This window comes from Rhinolophus sinicus, chromosome 8, assembly GCF_057876585.1.
Source record: "Rhinolophus sinicus isolate RSI-liver-muscle chromosome 8, RSI-T2T, whole genome shotgun sequence".
Classification (NCBI taxonomy): Eukaryota; Metazoa; Chordata; class Mammalia; order Chiroptera; family Rhinolophidae; genus Rhinolophus; species Rhinolophus sinicus.
The window spans coordinates 65,181,066-65,194,921 of record NC_142508.1 but is presented as its reverse complement, the minus strand read 5'-3'; the positions used below and the strand labels follow the sequence as shown (position 1 = coordinate 65,194,921).

Here is a 13,856-nt window from a genome sequence, read left to right as displayed (position 1 = left end):
GAAGCCCCTCTGGAGGGAGTACCACTAGCGACTCCAAACCCTGGGGAGGGCCAGATTCCTGTGTGACTTTGGGTGAGGGGCCACCCTCTGTGCCCCAGATGCGGTACTTGTATAATGAGGAAATGCGCTTCCACCTCTTGGGGCTGCCTGACGACTCCGTGAGGTTGGGCGTGGGGTGCACTGGCTCTGCGCCTAATAAATGCGACATTTGGGACGGAGAAGGGTCAGCAGGGCCCGGGCCAGGACCGCAGAGGCCCTCCCACTCCTGCCCAGGGCCTCCCTCTATTCCTTGGTATCCTCTCGTTCCCATCATCTGTGTCGCCCACCTCTCCCCTGCGTTTCTGGAAACCCAGTCCCAGTGAAGGTCCCTCCTTTCCCCTCGCTGCAGTCTGTCCCTGGTGGAGGTGCTGTGGATTCTGGCCTCTCCCCAGAGGCTGTTGCCTCCTGGGTGGGAAGGACATACGTCCCTCTCGTCCCGCCCCGTTGCCACTTTGGTTACACTGGATTCTTTAACCAACTTCTTTCTTCTTAATTTTATCTTTTACTGTCTCACCTCCTGGGGTTCCTTTACCTAAATCGTTTTTAGTTGTTTGCTCTTTACATTGCTTTCACTTTCTGCTTCAGTGCTTCAGATAACTTAGCCAGTTGGCTTTATTTTAACATCTTAATCTTTCTAGACTGTCTTTTCAGCTGTTTGTTTACCAGGAAACCCAAGAGCCCATTTACTTGTCTGTCTCCATTTTTCTCCCTTTTGTGGCTCACAGGGCTTTAGAATATCGGAATCAGTGGTATCTTCCCAAACAACCCAGACAGTACCTTCTCCCAGCCTCCAGCTCTGCAGTGGAATCAGGAATCAGAGTCATTGGGCCTTGCAGGAGGACGTCTGAGCTGACCAGCATTCTGGCCTCTACTCCAGTCATCCCATCCAAGGCCTGTCCACTTGACTTCCTGTCCTTCACACCGCCATTAGCTGCCCACAGTAGCAGCCTTCCAAATGCACTCCTTGCTCTCTCCCCCTGCTCATGGTAGGGCCACCTCTTTTGAAGAGAAAGCCCAAGTTCTTCTTTTGGCGCACAAGGCCCTGCTCCATCTGGCACCTCCAACCTCTCCAGCTGCGCCTCTCGCCATCCTCTTCCCAGCCTCAACCCTTTTGGCCTCTTTCACTTCCTCAAACTCCGGAATTTCTGCAAATCACCTGCTGTTCACTCTGACAGAATGCCTTTTGACCTTCTACCCCCACCCTTACTTACCAGTCTCCTCTGTATGGAGAAAGTCTCAGCCTGGAGCACCACCTCCTCTCCAGAAGACTTCTCTGACACACACCCTGCCACCCTACCTTACCCTCCCCTGGATTGGGTTCCCCTGGGGCCCTTTCCCGGCATAGTACCCACTGCAGGGAGAAATGCATTGATGAGATCTTTTACTAATGTTTTTTTGTGCCCACTAGATTGTGGACTTTACAAGGACAAAACCCTTTTTGTCTTGTCACCTTGGCATCCTTAGTCTCTGGCCCCAGGATGCACACCACGGTGCAGCACAAGCCTTTAAGTGGAGAAGTGTCTGGGTTTTGCAATTTGGCCAGACACATGTTCTCAGCAGTGTTCACACCCCTCCCACCCTGCCAACACATGTGGCTGCTCTCCGCAGGGGTGGGGTGAGGTGCTGTGTGGGGGAGATAGGCCACTACAGTCCAACGGACAACCTTAGACGCTGAGGGACTCTGTGGCTAGGATACAATGTCCCCCGTGCCATTCATTGACCGAGTAGTCGGCACCATCAGGGTACTCACAGGTGAAAATAACCTTGTAGGCAAAAAGACATTTAGGAGCATAGACATTTCAAAAGAAAACATCTATCAGGAAAATTATTAGAACACATTGATCAAAAATTCAAAATTAGCCTAATAAACATATTACAAAAGATAAGGGAGAATATTAGCAATATGAAACAAGAAAATATAAAATAAAAATCAGCAGAAACATAAAGTATGAAAAATATGATTGTTTCAGTGATCTATTGCTACATAACAAATTACCTCAAAACATAGTGGCTTAAAACAACAATCAACAAAAACATTTATTAGCTCACAAATCTGCAAGTTAAATAAAGCTTGTGTCTACTCCATATAGCATCAGTTGGGGCTGGAGCCCTTACTTCCAAGATGACTCACTCACATGACTAGCAAGTTGTTACTGGCTATAAGCAAAGAGCTAGCTCAGTGGAGATGTGGACCAGAGCACTGGGTCTTCTGCATGTGGACCTGTCCGTGGGCTGTGTAGCTTCCTCGTGGTATAGTGGCTATAGTCCGTAGGTAAACAGCCCAATAAGCAGGGAGTAGAAGCTCACAGTTTCTCTAGGCCTAGGCCTGGAAATGGGCACAGCAGCACTTCTGCTGTACTTGACTGGTCAAGCAGTTACAAAGCCCAGATTCAAGAGGGGGTGGGAAGGCATAGGACCCATCTCTGGATAGGAGAATTATGAAAGAAATATGGGACCAGGTATTAAAATGACTGTAATAATGTTTGAAACAAAGAACGTAATAGGTGATCTAATAGCAGAAAGTTATAATTGAGAATGAATTAGTAAGTTAGAAAGACCAAATTAAGGAATCCTTCCAAAAGAAGAAAGAAAAAAACAAAGAAAAGCAACAGAAAAGAGATATAGAGGATAAAAAAAGAAATTCTAATATCTGCGCAATAGGAGTCCCAGAAAAAAGAGTACAATAAAAATGGAGAAAAAGTACAACATGAATGATGAACCTTGAAAACATTATGCTAAATGTAAGAGGCCAGACACAAAAGGTTACATATTGTACGATACCATTTGTAAGAAATACCCAGAATACGTAAATCCACAGAGATAGAAAGTGGTTAGGGGCAACGAAGGGATGGGGAGCAATTGCTTAATGGATATAGAGTTTCCTTTTGGGGTGATTAATATGTTTTGGAGCTAGATAAAGGTGGTGGTTGCACAACACTGTGAATGTACTAAATGCCATTGAATTATTCACTTTAAAACAGTTAATTTTATGGTATATAAATTTCATTTCAATAAAAAGAAATTGCTAGAATTATAGGGAGAAACTGATACATACACCATAATAGTAGAAGATTTCAACACAACTGTCATGGTTACAAATAGGTCAAGAAAAAAAACAGAAGGATATAACAAATTTTAGCACAATGAATGAACTTGACCTAATGGACATGTATGCAGTATATAGTTCTATAGCCAGCAATTGGAAAATTCCACATTTTTGTCAAGTATACCTGGAACACTTACAAAAAGTGTCACTGGTTGTGAGGAATAATACCTCAACACAGCTTCTGTTTCCAGTCATAATGGCATAACGGCCCAAATTTACCTTTCTGTGTAAATTAAATAGAACTGTTGACCAACTGTATAAAACAATGGTTTTCAGACATTAGACAATATATGATACAGGACCGTGATCCCAGATGAAAGAGAAATAAATGATGTGAGCCCTACGATTGTACCAGCTTATTCCCTAGAGATATTTTCCAAGTCACGGTGTGGGAGTAGAGGAGGGTGGGGAACCTCACCTCAGAACCCAGTGGGGTTGCTGAGTTGAGGAGAAAAAGAAAAATCATCATTTGGGAAGGCCAAAACAGCTAGATTTTGCAGGGCAGAATACTATAGAGGAGAAAGCTACACAGAGAGACACTTGGAGATGTGTAGAGGGTCCCTGGGAATAAGCCAGAGGATTGATGTGCACACACATTAGAGAAAGCTATACAAGACCAGAAAAAGACCCACTGGAAAGAAGTAGGCTGAATAATTCTTGGAGCTCATGTGGTTTGTGTTCCCACCAGCTACAGTGAAAGACCTTTTAATATATGGCACATTAGCTAGACTCCTCAGAAGGGCATTGCCTTAGTAGTCAGGCTAAATTAGCTCTAGATGAAATAACAGTTATCCTGACAAAGCATTGAAATCACCCTGTAGAGGTGGGATAGACCCACCCTTCCCAAAATTTGATTCATACATCAAGACTAATAAGGCTACCTGTACACCAAGAGAGTATAGAAATGTTTATTACTCACATAAAGAGGCTTTCTGGGGAGAACAGGATGACCTCCCAAGTCAGTCTGAAAATGGCTTCAGAGAACTGGGAAAGGACACTGACTTAGAGCTTATGGATATTCAAATAAATAGCCAATAAGCACAGGAAAAGATGCTCAACATTATTAGTCATTAGATAAATGCAAGTCAAAACCACAATGTAAGCTTAGTGGGTGAGATACCATTTCACATCCTTTAGGTTAGCTATTTTTAAAAAAATAGAATATAAGTGCTGGGGCGGATGTGGAGAAATTGAAACCTTTGTACATTGCTGGGGTGGGGATGTAAAATGGTACAGCTGCTATTGAAAACAGTTTGGCGGTTTTGCAAAAAGCTAAACCTAGAATTAGCATGTGATCCAGCAATTCTATCCTAGGCATAAACTCAAAGAAATTGAAAGCAGGGACTCAAACATACCTGTATGCTAATGTTCATTGCGTAGCCAACAGGTGGCAACAACCCAAATCTTCATCAATAGGTGAATGGATAACCAATTGTGATCTATACGTACAGGGGAATATTATTCAGCCATAAAAAGGAATGAAGTCTGATATATGCTACAACATGGATGAATCTTGGAGACGTTACATTAAATGCAATAAGCTAGATGCAGAAGGGCAAATGTTGTATAATTCCCCTTATATAAGTTAGCTAGCATAGATAAATTCACAGAATTTGAAAATAGAATACAGGTTACAGGGGCCTGAGGCAAGGGGAAATGGGGAGTTACTGCTTAATGATGACAGAGTTTGTGATTGGTGTAATGAAAAACTTTGGAAACGGTAGAGATGTTTGCACATTTGTAAATGAAATTAATGCCACTGATTTGTACACTTAAAAATGGTTAAAATGGCAATTTGTTATATAGTCTTACCACAGTTTTTAAAAAATGTAATATACAATAACCATTGAACTGTATGTACACTTTGAATGGGTGAATTGTATGGTATATGAATTATATCTCCATAAAGCTGTTTAAAAACAAACAAAACACCCATTATATAATTAACCAAATAATTCTAATATTTAGAGGATGGTAGAAGGAGAAGGGATTAGCTAGAAAGTCTAAATTTTCAAATTTCTGAGTCAATAAATAATATCCAAAATTTATGACTAAAGAGCTGGCAGTTATATGTATTATTTAGAAATATAGAGGATAATGCCAGTAAATGCTAACAGTTAAAAGTGTTTAAAGTGGTTGCTGGGAGAACAGAACTGGGGAGTGGGGAGTGTGAGGATGGTGGGGGTAGGGGGTTATTCAAACTATTTGACAGTTCAATGTATTATCATAAAGTAAACATCTAAATAACCACCACCCAAGTCAAGGTATTGACATTGCCAGAACCCCAAAAGCTCCTTCATGCCTGATCCAACTGCCACCCTAAAACAACCTGAGTTTGATGATAATCACTTTCTTGTCTTCCTCTATAAAAGCACGACTGGAGCATGCATCCCTAAACATTAAGTGTAGCCTTTTCTGTTATTTTTTTTTTAAAAACTTTTTATCAAAGAAAAATATTCATACAGAAAGCTTTACATATGATAAGTGTATATAGCTTGCTGAATGTTCACAAAATGAATGCACCCAGATCAAGATACACCCCTTTACCAGCAACTGGAAGCCCTTCCTCGTGCTCTCCTTTTATTCATTACCTCCCCCAAGGATAACCCTAAACTGATTTTAACAGCAGTGATTAGTTTTGCCTGTTTTTGTACTTTTATAAATGGAATAATATGGTGTGTATTATTTTATGTCTGGTTTATTTTGCTTGATATTATTTTGTGAGATTCCTGCAAGTTGTGTGTAACCGTAGTTTGTTCTTTTTCATAGCTATGTACTATTCCATGGAGTTAATACAGCACAGTTGATTTCTCTATTGTCAGGTTATTTTCAGTTTGGAATTATTAAAAATAGTCCTTCTCTGAAAATAGTTGTTCATATCGCTTCTTGCAGGCATTTATTTCTGCTGGGTCTTTAGGGAAAAAATTTCTAAGTCCTTGGATATATCTGTCTTCAACTTTAGTAAATAATGTCAAACTGTTTTCCAAAGTAGTTTTTCTGTTTATACTGCCACCAGCCAGGTGTGAGAATGCCTGTTGCTCCACCTCCTTGGATAGTGTTCATCTGTTGAACTTTAGTTATCTTCATTATGAGTTTTATTTTGCATTTCCTTACTGATTAATAAGGTTTACTGCCTTTTCATATTCTTATTGGCCATTTGTACATCCTGTCTTGTAAGTTTCTATTCAAATGTCTCGCCCACTTTTATAGTAGGTTGTCTGTCTCTGGATAGAAGCCCTTTGTTAATTGCACATGTTAAAAGTTTTTCCCATGCTGTGGCTTGCTTTTTCACTCTTTTTAGTGGTATTTTATGATAAGCATGTTATTAACTTTAATGTAATCCAATTTATCAATCTTTTCTTTTGTCGTTAAAGCTTTTTATGTCCAGCATCCCTATGTTGAGGTCACAAATATATTTTCCTACACTACCTCCCAGGGGTTTTATTCTTTTGCCTTTTGCATTTGGATCAATAAGATATTCAGTTTAATTTAATTTTCTATGTTGTTTTCTGTGTGGTGTGACCTAGGGGTCAATAGTCTTCTTTTAAGATTTTTTAATTACAGTTCACAGTCAGTATTATTTTATATTCGTTTCAGGTGTACAGTATAGTGGTTAGCCATTTATATAATTTACAAAGTGATCCCCTGATTAGTCTAGTACCCACCTATTAATTTTTTTCCCAAATGGATATCCAGTTGTCCCACTTGGTCCTTATGGGTTCATCCTTGTTCTCCTCCATCTCACATCCAGCTCTCCTTCCTAACTTCTGGACCAGTTTACCGTACTGACTTAAGGCCCAACCCCAGATGACCACATAACAAACAGCGTTGCATAGATTTTTCCCTTGGTTCCTACTATGCACAAAGTCTAATCACTATAATAAATTTATCATTTTATATCATTTATAATGGATCTACTTATCTGATCAAACACTGACTGATACAACATTCTTACTGTGGGAAGACTCACTCTACTAGATATCAAGACTTGTTTTAAAGTTGCTGTAATTAAGACATTGCGGTATTGTTAGTACAAGAAACAATTAGCCCAAATAAATGGGACAGAATTCAAAAATAGACCCACCCATATATGGACACGATTTATAACAGAGGTGGCACTGTAGTCTCTCTCCTAATTTCAAGTTCCCACGGAAGGTACTTACATTTGGCTCTGGCCCACCTTGTAGATTGAGAGAGGAAAGTGGCCAAAGATGGAGGGTCTGTAATAAGCCAAGCAGTTAGCACTAATTTCCTGTTTTTTTCTTTTAAGATTTTTTTTTTTTGCTTTTTAAGACTTGATTTTCCTCTTCTATTAAGCAATCAGCTTAACAACAACAACAAAAATCAGAGGACCTTATCTGGAAAACCTAAAATTCTTACAAACTTTCTCTTGATATTGCTAAACAAGGTACTGTTTATTCTATAAGTGGTATCAGCTTCTTGAAAAACTAAATTTAAACCTACCAGAGAGAGACTGGGAACACACCCACTGTCAAACTCCATGATGGGGTCAGCTCTGTAACTCTATTCTTTTCTGTTTGTGGACTCAGGCTTTTAAAGGGAATATAGAGATTTTAGTAGAGACTATGTCTCTGCCTTCCTGAGATGAGACAAAGCTGGAGGCCAATGGGAAGCACTCACCTTGATCTGCTAGAGTTAGACAAGATCCTTCACCACCCAAGCGCCTACTGGGCCCCAACCCCCACTCCCCATGTGAAAAAGGAAGGACACTCACACCTAGTTCCATGCCGAAAATGTTTATTCTTAGCATATGCTGTACCTAGAGGACCAGGAGGGGGACTTTATGAGACTTTGTTAAGGTGATCTTTGGGGAACTAGCCAGGTCATCAGAGCCACTGGATGAGGATTGGGAAGGTGGCAATAGCCATGCGGCCTAGAACAAGGTATGGGGAGACTTTTGAGGTCCTCTGGAGAACATCATTGGTTGGCCACTTGGTCACCTCCAGGTATGTGGCCACGTGTTCACTCTGAGGCTGAGACACGAGGTGGGAGTGGCAGGACTTGCCCACCTGCCTGTCTAGAAATTCATCCTCCACAGGGCTATGACCACTGTTTTCATCTCTCACCTGGGAGTGGGAGTGAGCAGTCAATGGCTCCCCCAGCAACCCCTCACCTGCTCAAACCACTGAACCATCCTTTTGCCCAACCCAGCATAATACCTGTTCCACTTGTCCGAAGACCCGCAGCAGATTTCCACGAAGGACACCCTGAAGCTCTTCCTCATTCCAGCCACGCCTCAACAACTCTTCTATCAGTACCGGGTATGTAGATACATTCTCCAGCTCCTGAGGGAACCTGTGTAGCCACCAGCCAGCCAGCTGTGGGACCTCAGCGCACTGATCCTAATCTAAGGCCATTGTCCCATCAGCCCTAATCACAAATGGGAAATTGAAGGCCATGTTCTTTAGGCTACTGAATGCAACTTTGGAAACTCTTTGAAGATTGGGTTTCTACAGCATCCACCCACCGAGCAGAGAGTAGACGATTAGCCCACAACACATCTGCTGGGCTGGGAGTTGAGCTTAGGCTGGGCATATGAGCTCTCCCTGGGGGAGGGGAGCATTTAATGAGGGTGATGCCTTAAGAGTAGCAGTGCGTCCAGTGGCTTTAGAAGGGACAGGGAGAGCCAAGGAAACAGGCACTGGGAGTGGGGAGATACCAGGTGGGCTGGAAGACAAAACCCTGTGGTTGAGGTTTGAAAGATGGGAGGATCGTGGGATGGGGAACTAGAACTCCCCGCTGTACCCCAGTCCAAGAAAACACTTACCGGCCAGACCCATCATAATTTCCGCCAATCCCGATGAACTCAGATCCAATGACTGCCCTGATGTGGTCAAAATGATCTAGAGGGTGGAGGTAGGTGGTGGGCAGCACTGGGCTGAGTTAGACCCTGGCACTACCCTGGTCTGGGGAAACTCAGCCCTGGCCCATTCCCCTGCCCACAGCACTCCAGGCCATGGAGCTGACTCCACAGAGCTCCTGGCCAGTTGTGAGTTCTGAAGTGGCTCCAGGCTGGATACTGGACACAGAATGGACCTCAGAGCCTCCCCGTTGGACCTTTTTCACCCCAGGAACCACCCTGCCTCTGAATTCCTTGATAGCCTTGTCAGGGCTCTGCCTGTCCTGTCCAGAGATGTGGGAGGAAAAGTGAGACTCGAAGGCAGAGGCAGTTTCCTCCTCAGACCCATCAGAATTGACTGTGGGCTCAGATGGGTGGCAGTAAAGAGCTGCGTCTACTCCCCTGGATTGTGGGAGGTCTGCCGCTTGCCCAACAGGTGTGTTAGACTGTCCTGAAGGCACCGGCAGCCACTGGCCCAAGCCAGAACTGCGCAAGGAGTTAAAGTGGGGCTCACCTGCCACGGTGGACACATTCGCAAACAGGTTGCACTGCAATACCCCCATGGACAGCGTCACCATCACAATGCCACCATTCTGCTTCTACAGGGATAAACAAGTGGGTACTCAGTTTGGCCTTCTGGACTGATAGTCTGCCATCTGTGCCCTGGGGATGCACCCTGGTAGGACAGTGCTCAGTCCTGGCTCCAGGGGTTGGAAGATGCTTCACCTCTCTGGGTTTGTGGGTCCCTGGGTGGAACTGATTTGGCCTTGAGTTTCAGAGATGGGGGAGGGTTAATCAGCCTTGGGTCCTAGGGTAAGTGAGGCCTGGACCGGCAGCTTTGTTCAGGGTCCAGAATCTTTGTATGAAGAATGCTTAGCCCTGGGTTTGAGGGCTCGGGTGGCAGCTCACCAGAAGTTGCAGGATGTCATCGGGAACATTCAGCACATTGTCACATACAGCTCTGGCCGCTGAGTGGGAGAAGATCACAGGAGCCCTTGACACCTTCAGGGCTTGCCGCACCAAGGCATCCGATGCATGGGACAAGTCCACCATCATGCCCAGGCGGTTCATTTCCTCTACCACCTTCTACAGAGACAGGTATTTTTTGGGGGTGAGTGGGGGTGGGGGAGGTTGTCAGGGACACATGCGTGTGCACGTATCTGTAGGGAACAGGTGGGTTAGGGTAGGGAACAGGAGTCCTCACCTCACCAAAGCCTGTTAACCCGCTGACGTTGGTGTAGAAGTGGTGTTCATACTTGGTGGAACTCTCTGCCCTGCAGGACAGCCAGGGGAGTGCAGTCTAGTGGGCCATACCTTGGCCATCAGAGCCTGGAGGCTCTGTCATCCCTTTGTTTGTCCATCCATCCCACCTCCAGAACAGGGTAAGGACCTGGGCCAGCTGCTTTCTGGGAGTGTGAGGACCTGCTGGCAGTCCAGCCTCCCTCTGTGGACCCCTCTGTCCTCAGCTCTCTGGAAGTTTTCCCGCCATGCCATCTACCAGTCTACCCTGATCAGGGACTATGCTCACCAGGGTGTGCTGCAGGTGAAGGTGAGTGTCAGGTAGCGTACTCCCAGGAGGTAGAAACTGCGCAGCACAGAGAGGCTGCTGTCTAGTGAGTGGCCACCTTCCACACCAATGAGGCAGGCTAGCTTTTGAGTGCTGTTCAGACCTAGAAGAGGGTGGATAATCAAGTGATCAGGGCCCATGGCCAGAACCACCAGAGTGTGCTCCTGACTATCCCCCCATTCGCCAGCCTACCTTTGGCTGAGGTCACAAGTTCCAGTTCAGAGTAGGAGGCACACATCCGATGAATGAGGTCAATCTGCTCCAGTGTGAGGCGCACGGCATCCTGGTCCTGGCTCTGGCATGGGGTGTGGGCTGACCAAAACTAGGGGTAGACCCGGGCATCCAGGATGAGACAGGGTGGTCACCAAAGCCCTTCGCCTGCCACTCATCCTCAGCCCCGAAGGTACTCATTTGGGTCAATGGCCATGATGACTATTCAGCTTGTTGCCAGCAGCCAAACTGGACTCATAAGACATCATCATTGCCTGCTGTTTGTCCATGTGCTGTGTGAATGCCCCAAGGCCAATCCACCATGTCCTTTGTGGTTCCCGCACCTCCCACACTCACCAGGGATTGTTGTGTCACTTTCTGTGTGTCCCCGCAGAACCTAGGCACCCATGTGGTTGGCCTGTCTTGGCCTCCAACAAACCCCCCACTCCACAGCAGCCAAATGATGACAGATTCCATTTCCAATGATACCTAGTCACCCAGGGGACTGCCTACCCAGGTTTCTGTGGCGCCCCCACTCCCCAGCAGCCATGCTGTGGCACCCTGGTATATCCATGTGGTACCTGGGCACCCACAAAGCCATCCCTAAGCTTGTCCAGGCTGGTCTGGCCACGACTGAAGTTGTGCAGGTTAACATCTTGCAGCCTGTTCCGGTACAGCTGTCTCAGGAGCATGGGCAGGTGGTTGTGGCTGAGGGAGTCAAGACAAGATTAGAGTGGGAACACAGCCTCAAGTTCAGACAGGACATGTCAACGTGCCTGGGCCTGTCCTGTTCCACCCCACCTCCCCACCTCACATAGACAATAGATAGATTTCCTGATAATCACCTTGGGGGGGGGGGGGTGGTTCCACCAGGAACGGGGTAATGGAGGTAAGGGGGCCCATGGTGATGGTGGAGAGAGTGTATCTAGGGGTAGTGTGAGGGAGCCTCCTGACTAGCCCTGCATGCTCTGGACCCTCTCCCCTGCCTAGGGGTGAGCTCAGCGCCCGCTGACCCCCACACGGAACCTACGCACCCATCCACAAGTGGGAAGTTCCGCATCAGGGCCTGCACCCGCTCCGACAGACTTAGCGCGCTGGAAGCGCCTGGCGTGATCGGGGCACTAGGGATGCCCGACGTGGTCGGGGCACTGGTGGTTTCTAGTACTGTCGGTGCGCTGGGGTCGCCCGGCATGGTCTGAGCGCGGGTTACTGGCCACGGCAGCAGCGAGAGCAGAAGCAGCAAACGAAACAGAGGCCGACGGTGGCGGAGCACGCGGGGACCCTCAAGGCCTGAGGGCTGCATGCTGCGCAGAGCCAGCGGGTAGAGGCTGATCTCGAGAGCCTGAGAGGTGCGGACGAGGGGCAGAGGGAAAGAATGAGGTCCCGACCGTCGATTTAGGTGACTCAGCGGCGCGGCCTAGTCAAGACGGGATTCAGGACACTGAGACCGACGTCCGGAGATCCGCAACGCAGCCGCACTGCGTGGCCGCCAGGGGGCTGTACGGCACTCCCTCCCCCACTAGGAGTGCACACCAATGGGCCAGGCCGGCGTCTTCCGCGAGCGCCCTCTAGCGACACATCGCGGGCTACCTCCGCCCTTGCTTCTGGCCTTGCACCTACTGCCCTTCCGGCTATCTGGAAAGAACAAAGTAGGAGAGGAGGCCGGTCGGGCAACTGGGAGGGGTCCAGGAATAGTCCTAATCTCACCCCTACTTGCAGTTCCATGTGGAGTTTTAGTTGCAGGGATGTGCCCCACCCTCCAATAGGTCAACTATTTTGTGATGTTCTAGGCCCCAACTCAGAAGAGTGAATTAGATCTGTCTGTTTTGACTGAGAGAAAAAAAGGTTTCCTATATTTGTAATAAAAATGTAATTTAAGAACAACATTTATGGGAAACCATTTTGTTTTAGCATCTAGTGTTGAAATTTGTGTCTGCACATACAGTTAATATACGAAGTGTGATAAAAAATATGGTGCATTTTTAAATAAAAAAATGTATTACAGTAAAAGACACATTGCCATTAATCCCCCTCAAAATTCTTACCCTTTGCTTCAAACACATCCCATCTTTCTTGCCACTTTCTGAAGCAGTTCTGGAAGTCCTCCTTCATGAGTGTCTTTAGTTGCACTGTCGTGGCTGCCTCAATGTCCTAAATTGATTCAAAACATTTACCTTTCAGGGTCATTTTGACTTTGGGGAAGAGGCAGAAGTCGCACGGTGCCAGATCCGGTGAATAAGGTGGATGAGGACATACCGTAATGTTTTTATCTGACAGAAATTGCTGTATCAGAAGTGGTGTGTGACATGGAGCATTCTCATGATAGAGGATGAAACCGTTTGCCCATTTCTCAGGCTGTTTTCTACACACATCATTTCTTAAATACTCGTAAAGACATTCACGAAAGAGGACTTCCAGAACTGCTTCAGAAAGTGGCACGAACGATGGGATAAGTGTGTTCAAAGTGAGGGGGGTATTTTGAGGGGGATCGATGGCAATGTGTCTTTTACTGTAATAAATTTTTAAAAATTTAAACATTCATCGTATTTTTTGATCATATCTTATATGCACGAAAAAGACTCTAGAGAAGTATATACACTAAACATTAGTTAATAGTAGCCTTCTTAGGAAGGGGGTTACCTACTCCCCTATCAATTTATGTACTATCTTTTTCTGTAATATTGAGGGAATCTGTGCGCAGTGCTGGTGCAAGCTGGCCAGAGTGGTGGTAAGAGGTTAGTGGAGGCACAAGAGCACTGGCTGAGCCTTAAAAGGGTGGAGCCTAGATCAGGTTGGCTAGTAGCGCAGGCAAAGGTTTGGTTTGGGCAGGATGACTGTGCTGTGGGAGAGGAGCTGGAAGGTCCTGGAAGGCATAGAGAAGGGGTACAAGGTCAGTTTAGAGCCCTTGGTGTCAAGAGCATGGGGGGCTTGGTGTGATACATGACTTCATCTGGAGCAGTGTGGGGACAGAGCCAGGAGTGCAGTTTCCATGCTCTTGGCCTCATGTGGAAAGGTTCTGACTCGGGTAATGAATGGCCATCAACTGTGATTAGATGACCATCAGCTGTGGCTAG

General features: G+C 46.0%; 1 protein-coding gene across 1 annotated transcript; it reads right to left on the bottom strand.

The window, feature by feature from the left end:
• Positions 1-7,911: 7,911 nt before the first annotated feature.
• Positions 7,912-12,272, bottom strand: LOC109460695 (dipeptidase 3-like). Its single transcript, XM_019756348.3, has 10 exons — positions 11,817-12,272; positions 11,364-11,490; positions 10,765-10,894; positions 10,534-10,675; positions 10,210-10,279; positions 9,915-10,091; positions 9,520-9,604; positions 8,934-9,009; positions 8,326-8,461; positions 7,912-8,232 (listed from the first exon to the last, which is right to left on the bottom strand). Exons 1-10 carry the CDS (start codon positions 12,083-12,085, stop codon positions 7,993-7,995), a joined length of 1,452 nt encoding a protein of 483 aa, XP_019611907.2. The 5' UTR covers positions 12,086-12,272; the 3' UTR covers positions 7,912-7,992.
• Positions 12,273-13,856: the final 1,584 nt, after the last annotated feature.

Bases quoted from the DNA above. Each gene is read 5' to 3' on its own strand.
- LOC109460695 (XM_019756348.3), bottom strand. From the start codon at position 12,085: ATGCAGCCCTCAGGCCTTGAGGGTCCCCGCGTGCTCCGCCACCGTCGG. The intron at 9,605-9,914 runs GTGAGCTGCCAC...TTATCCCTGTAG, and splicing joins ATGACATCCTGCAACTTCTG to AAGCAGAATGGTGGCATTGT. The intron at 8,233-8,325 runs GTATTATGCTGG...TCCCACTCCCAG, and splicing joins TCTTCGGACAAGTGGAACAG to GTGAGAGATGAAAACAGTGG.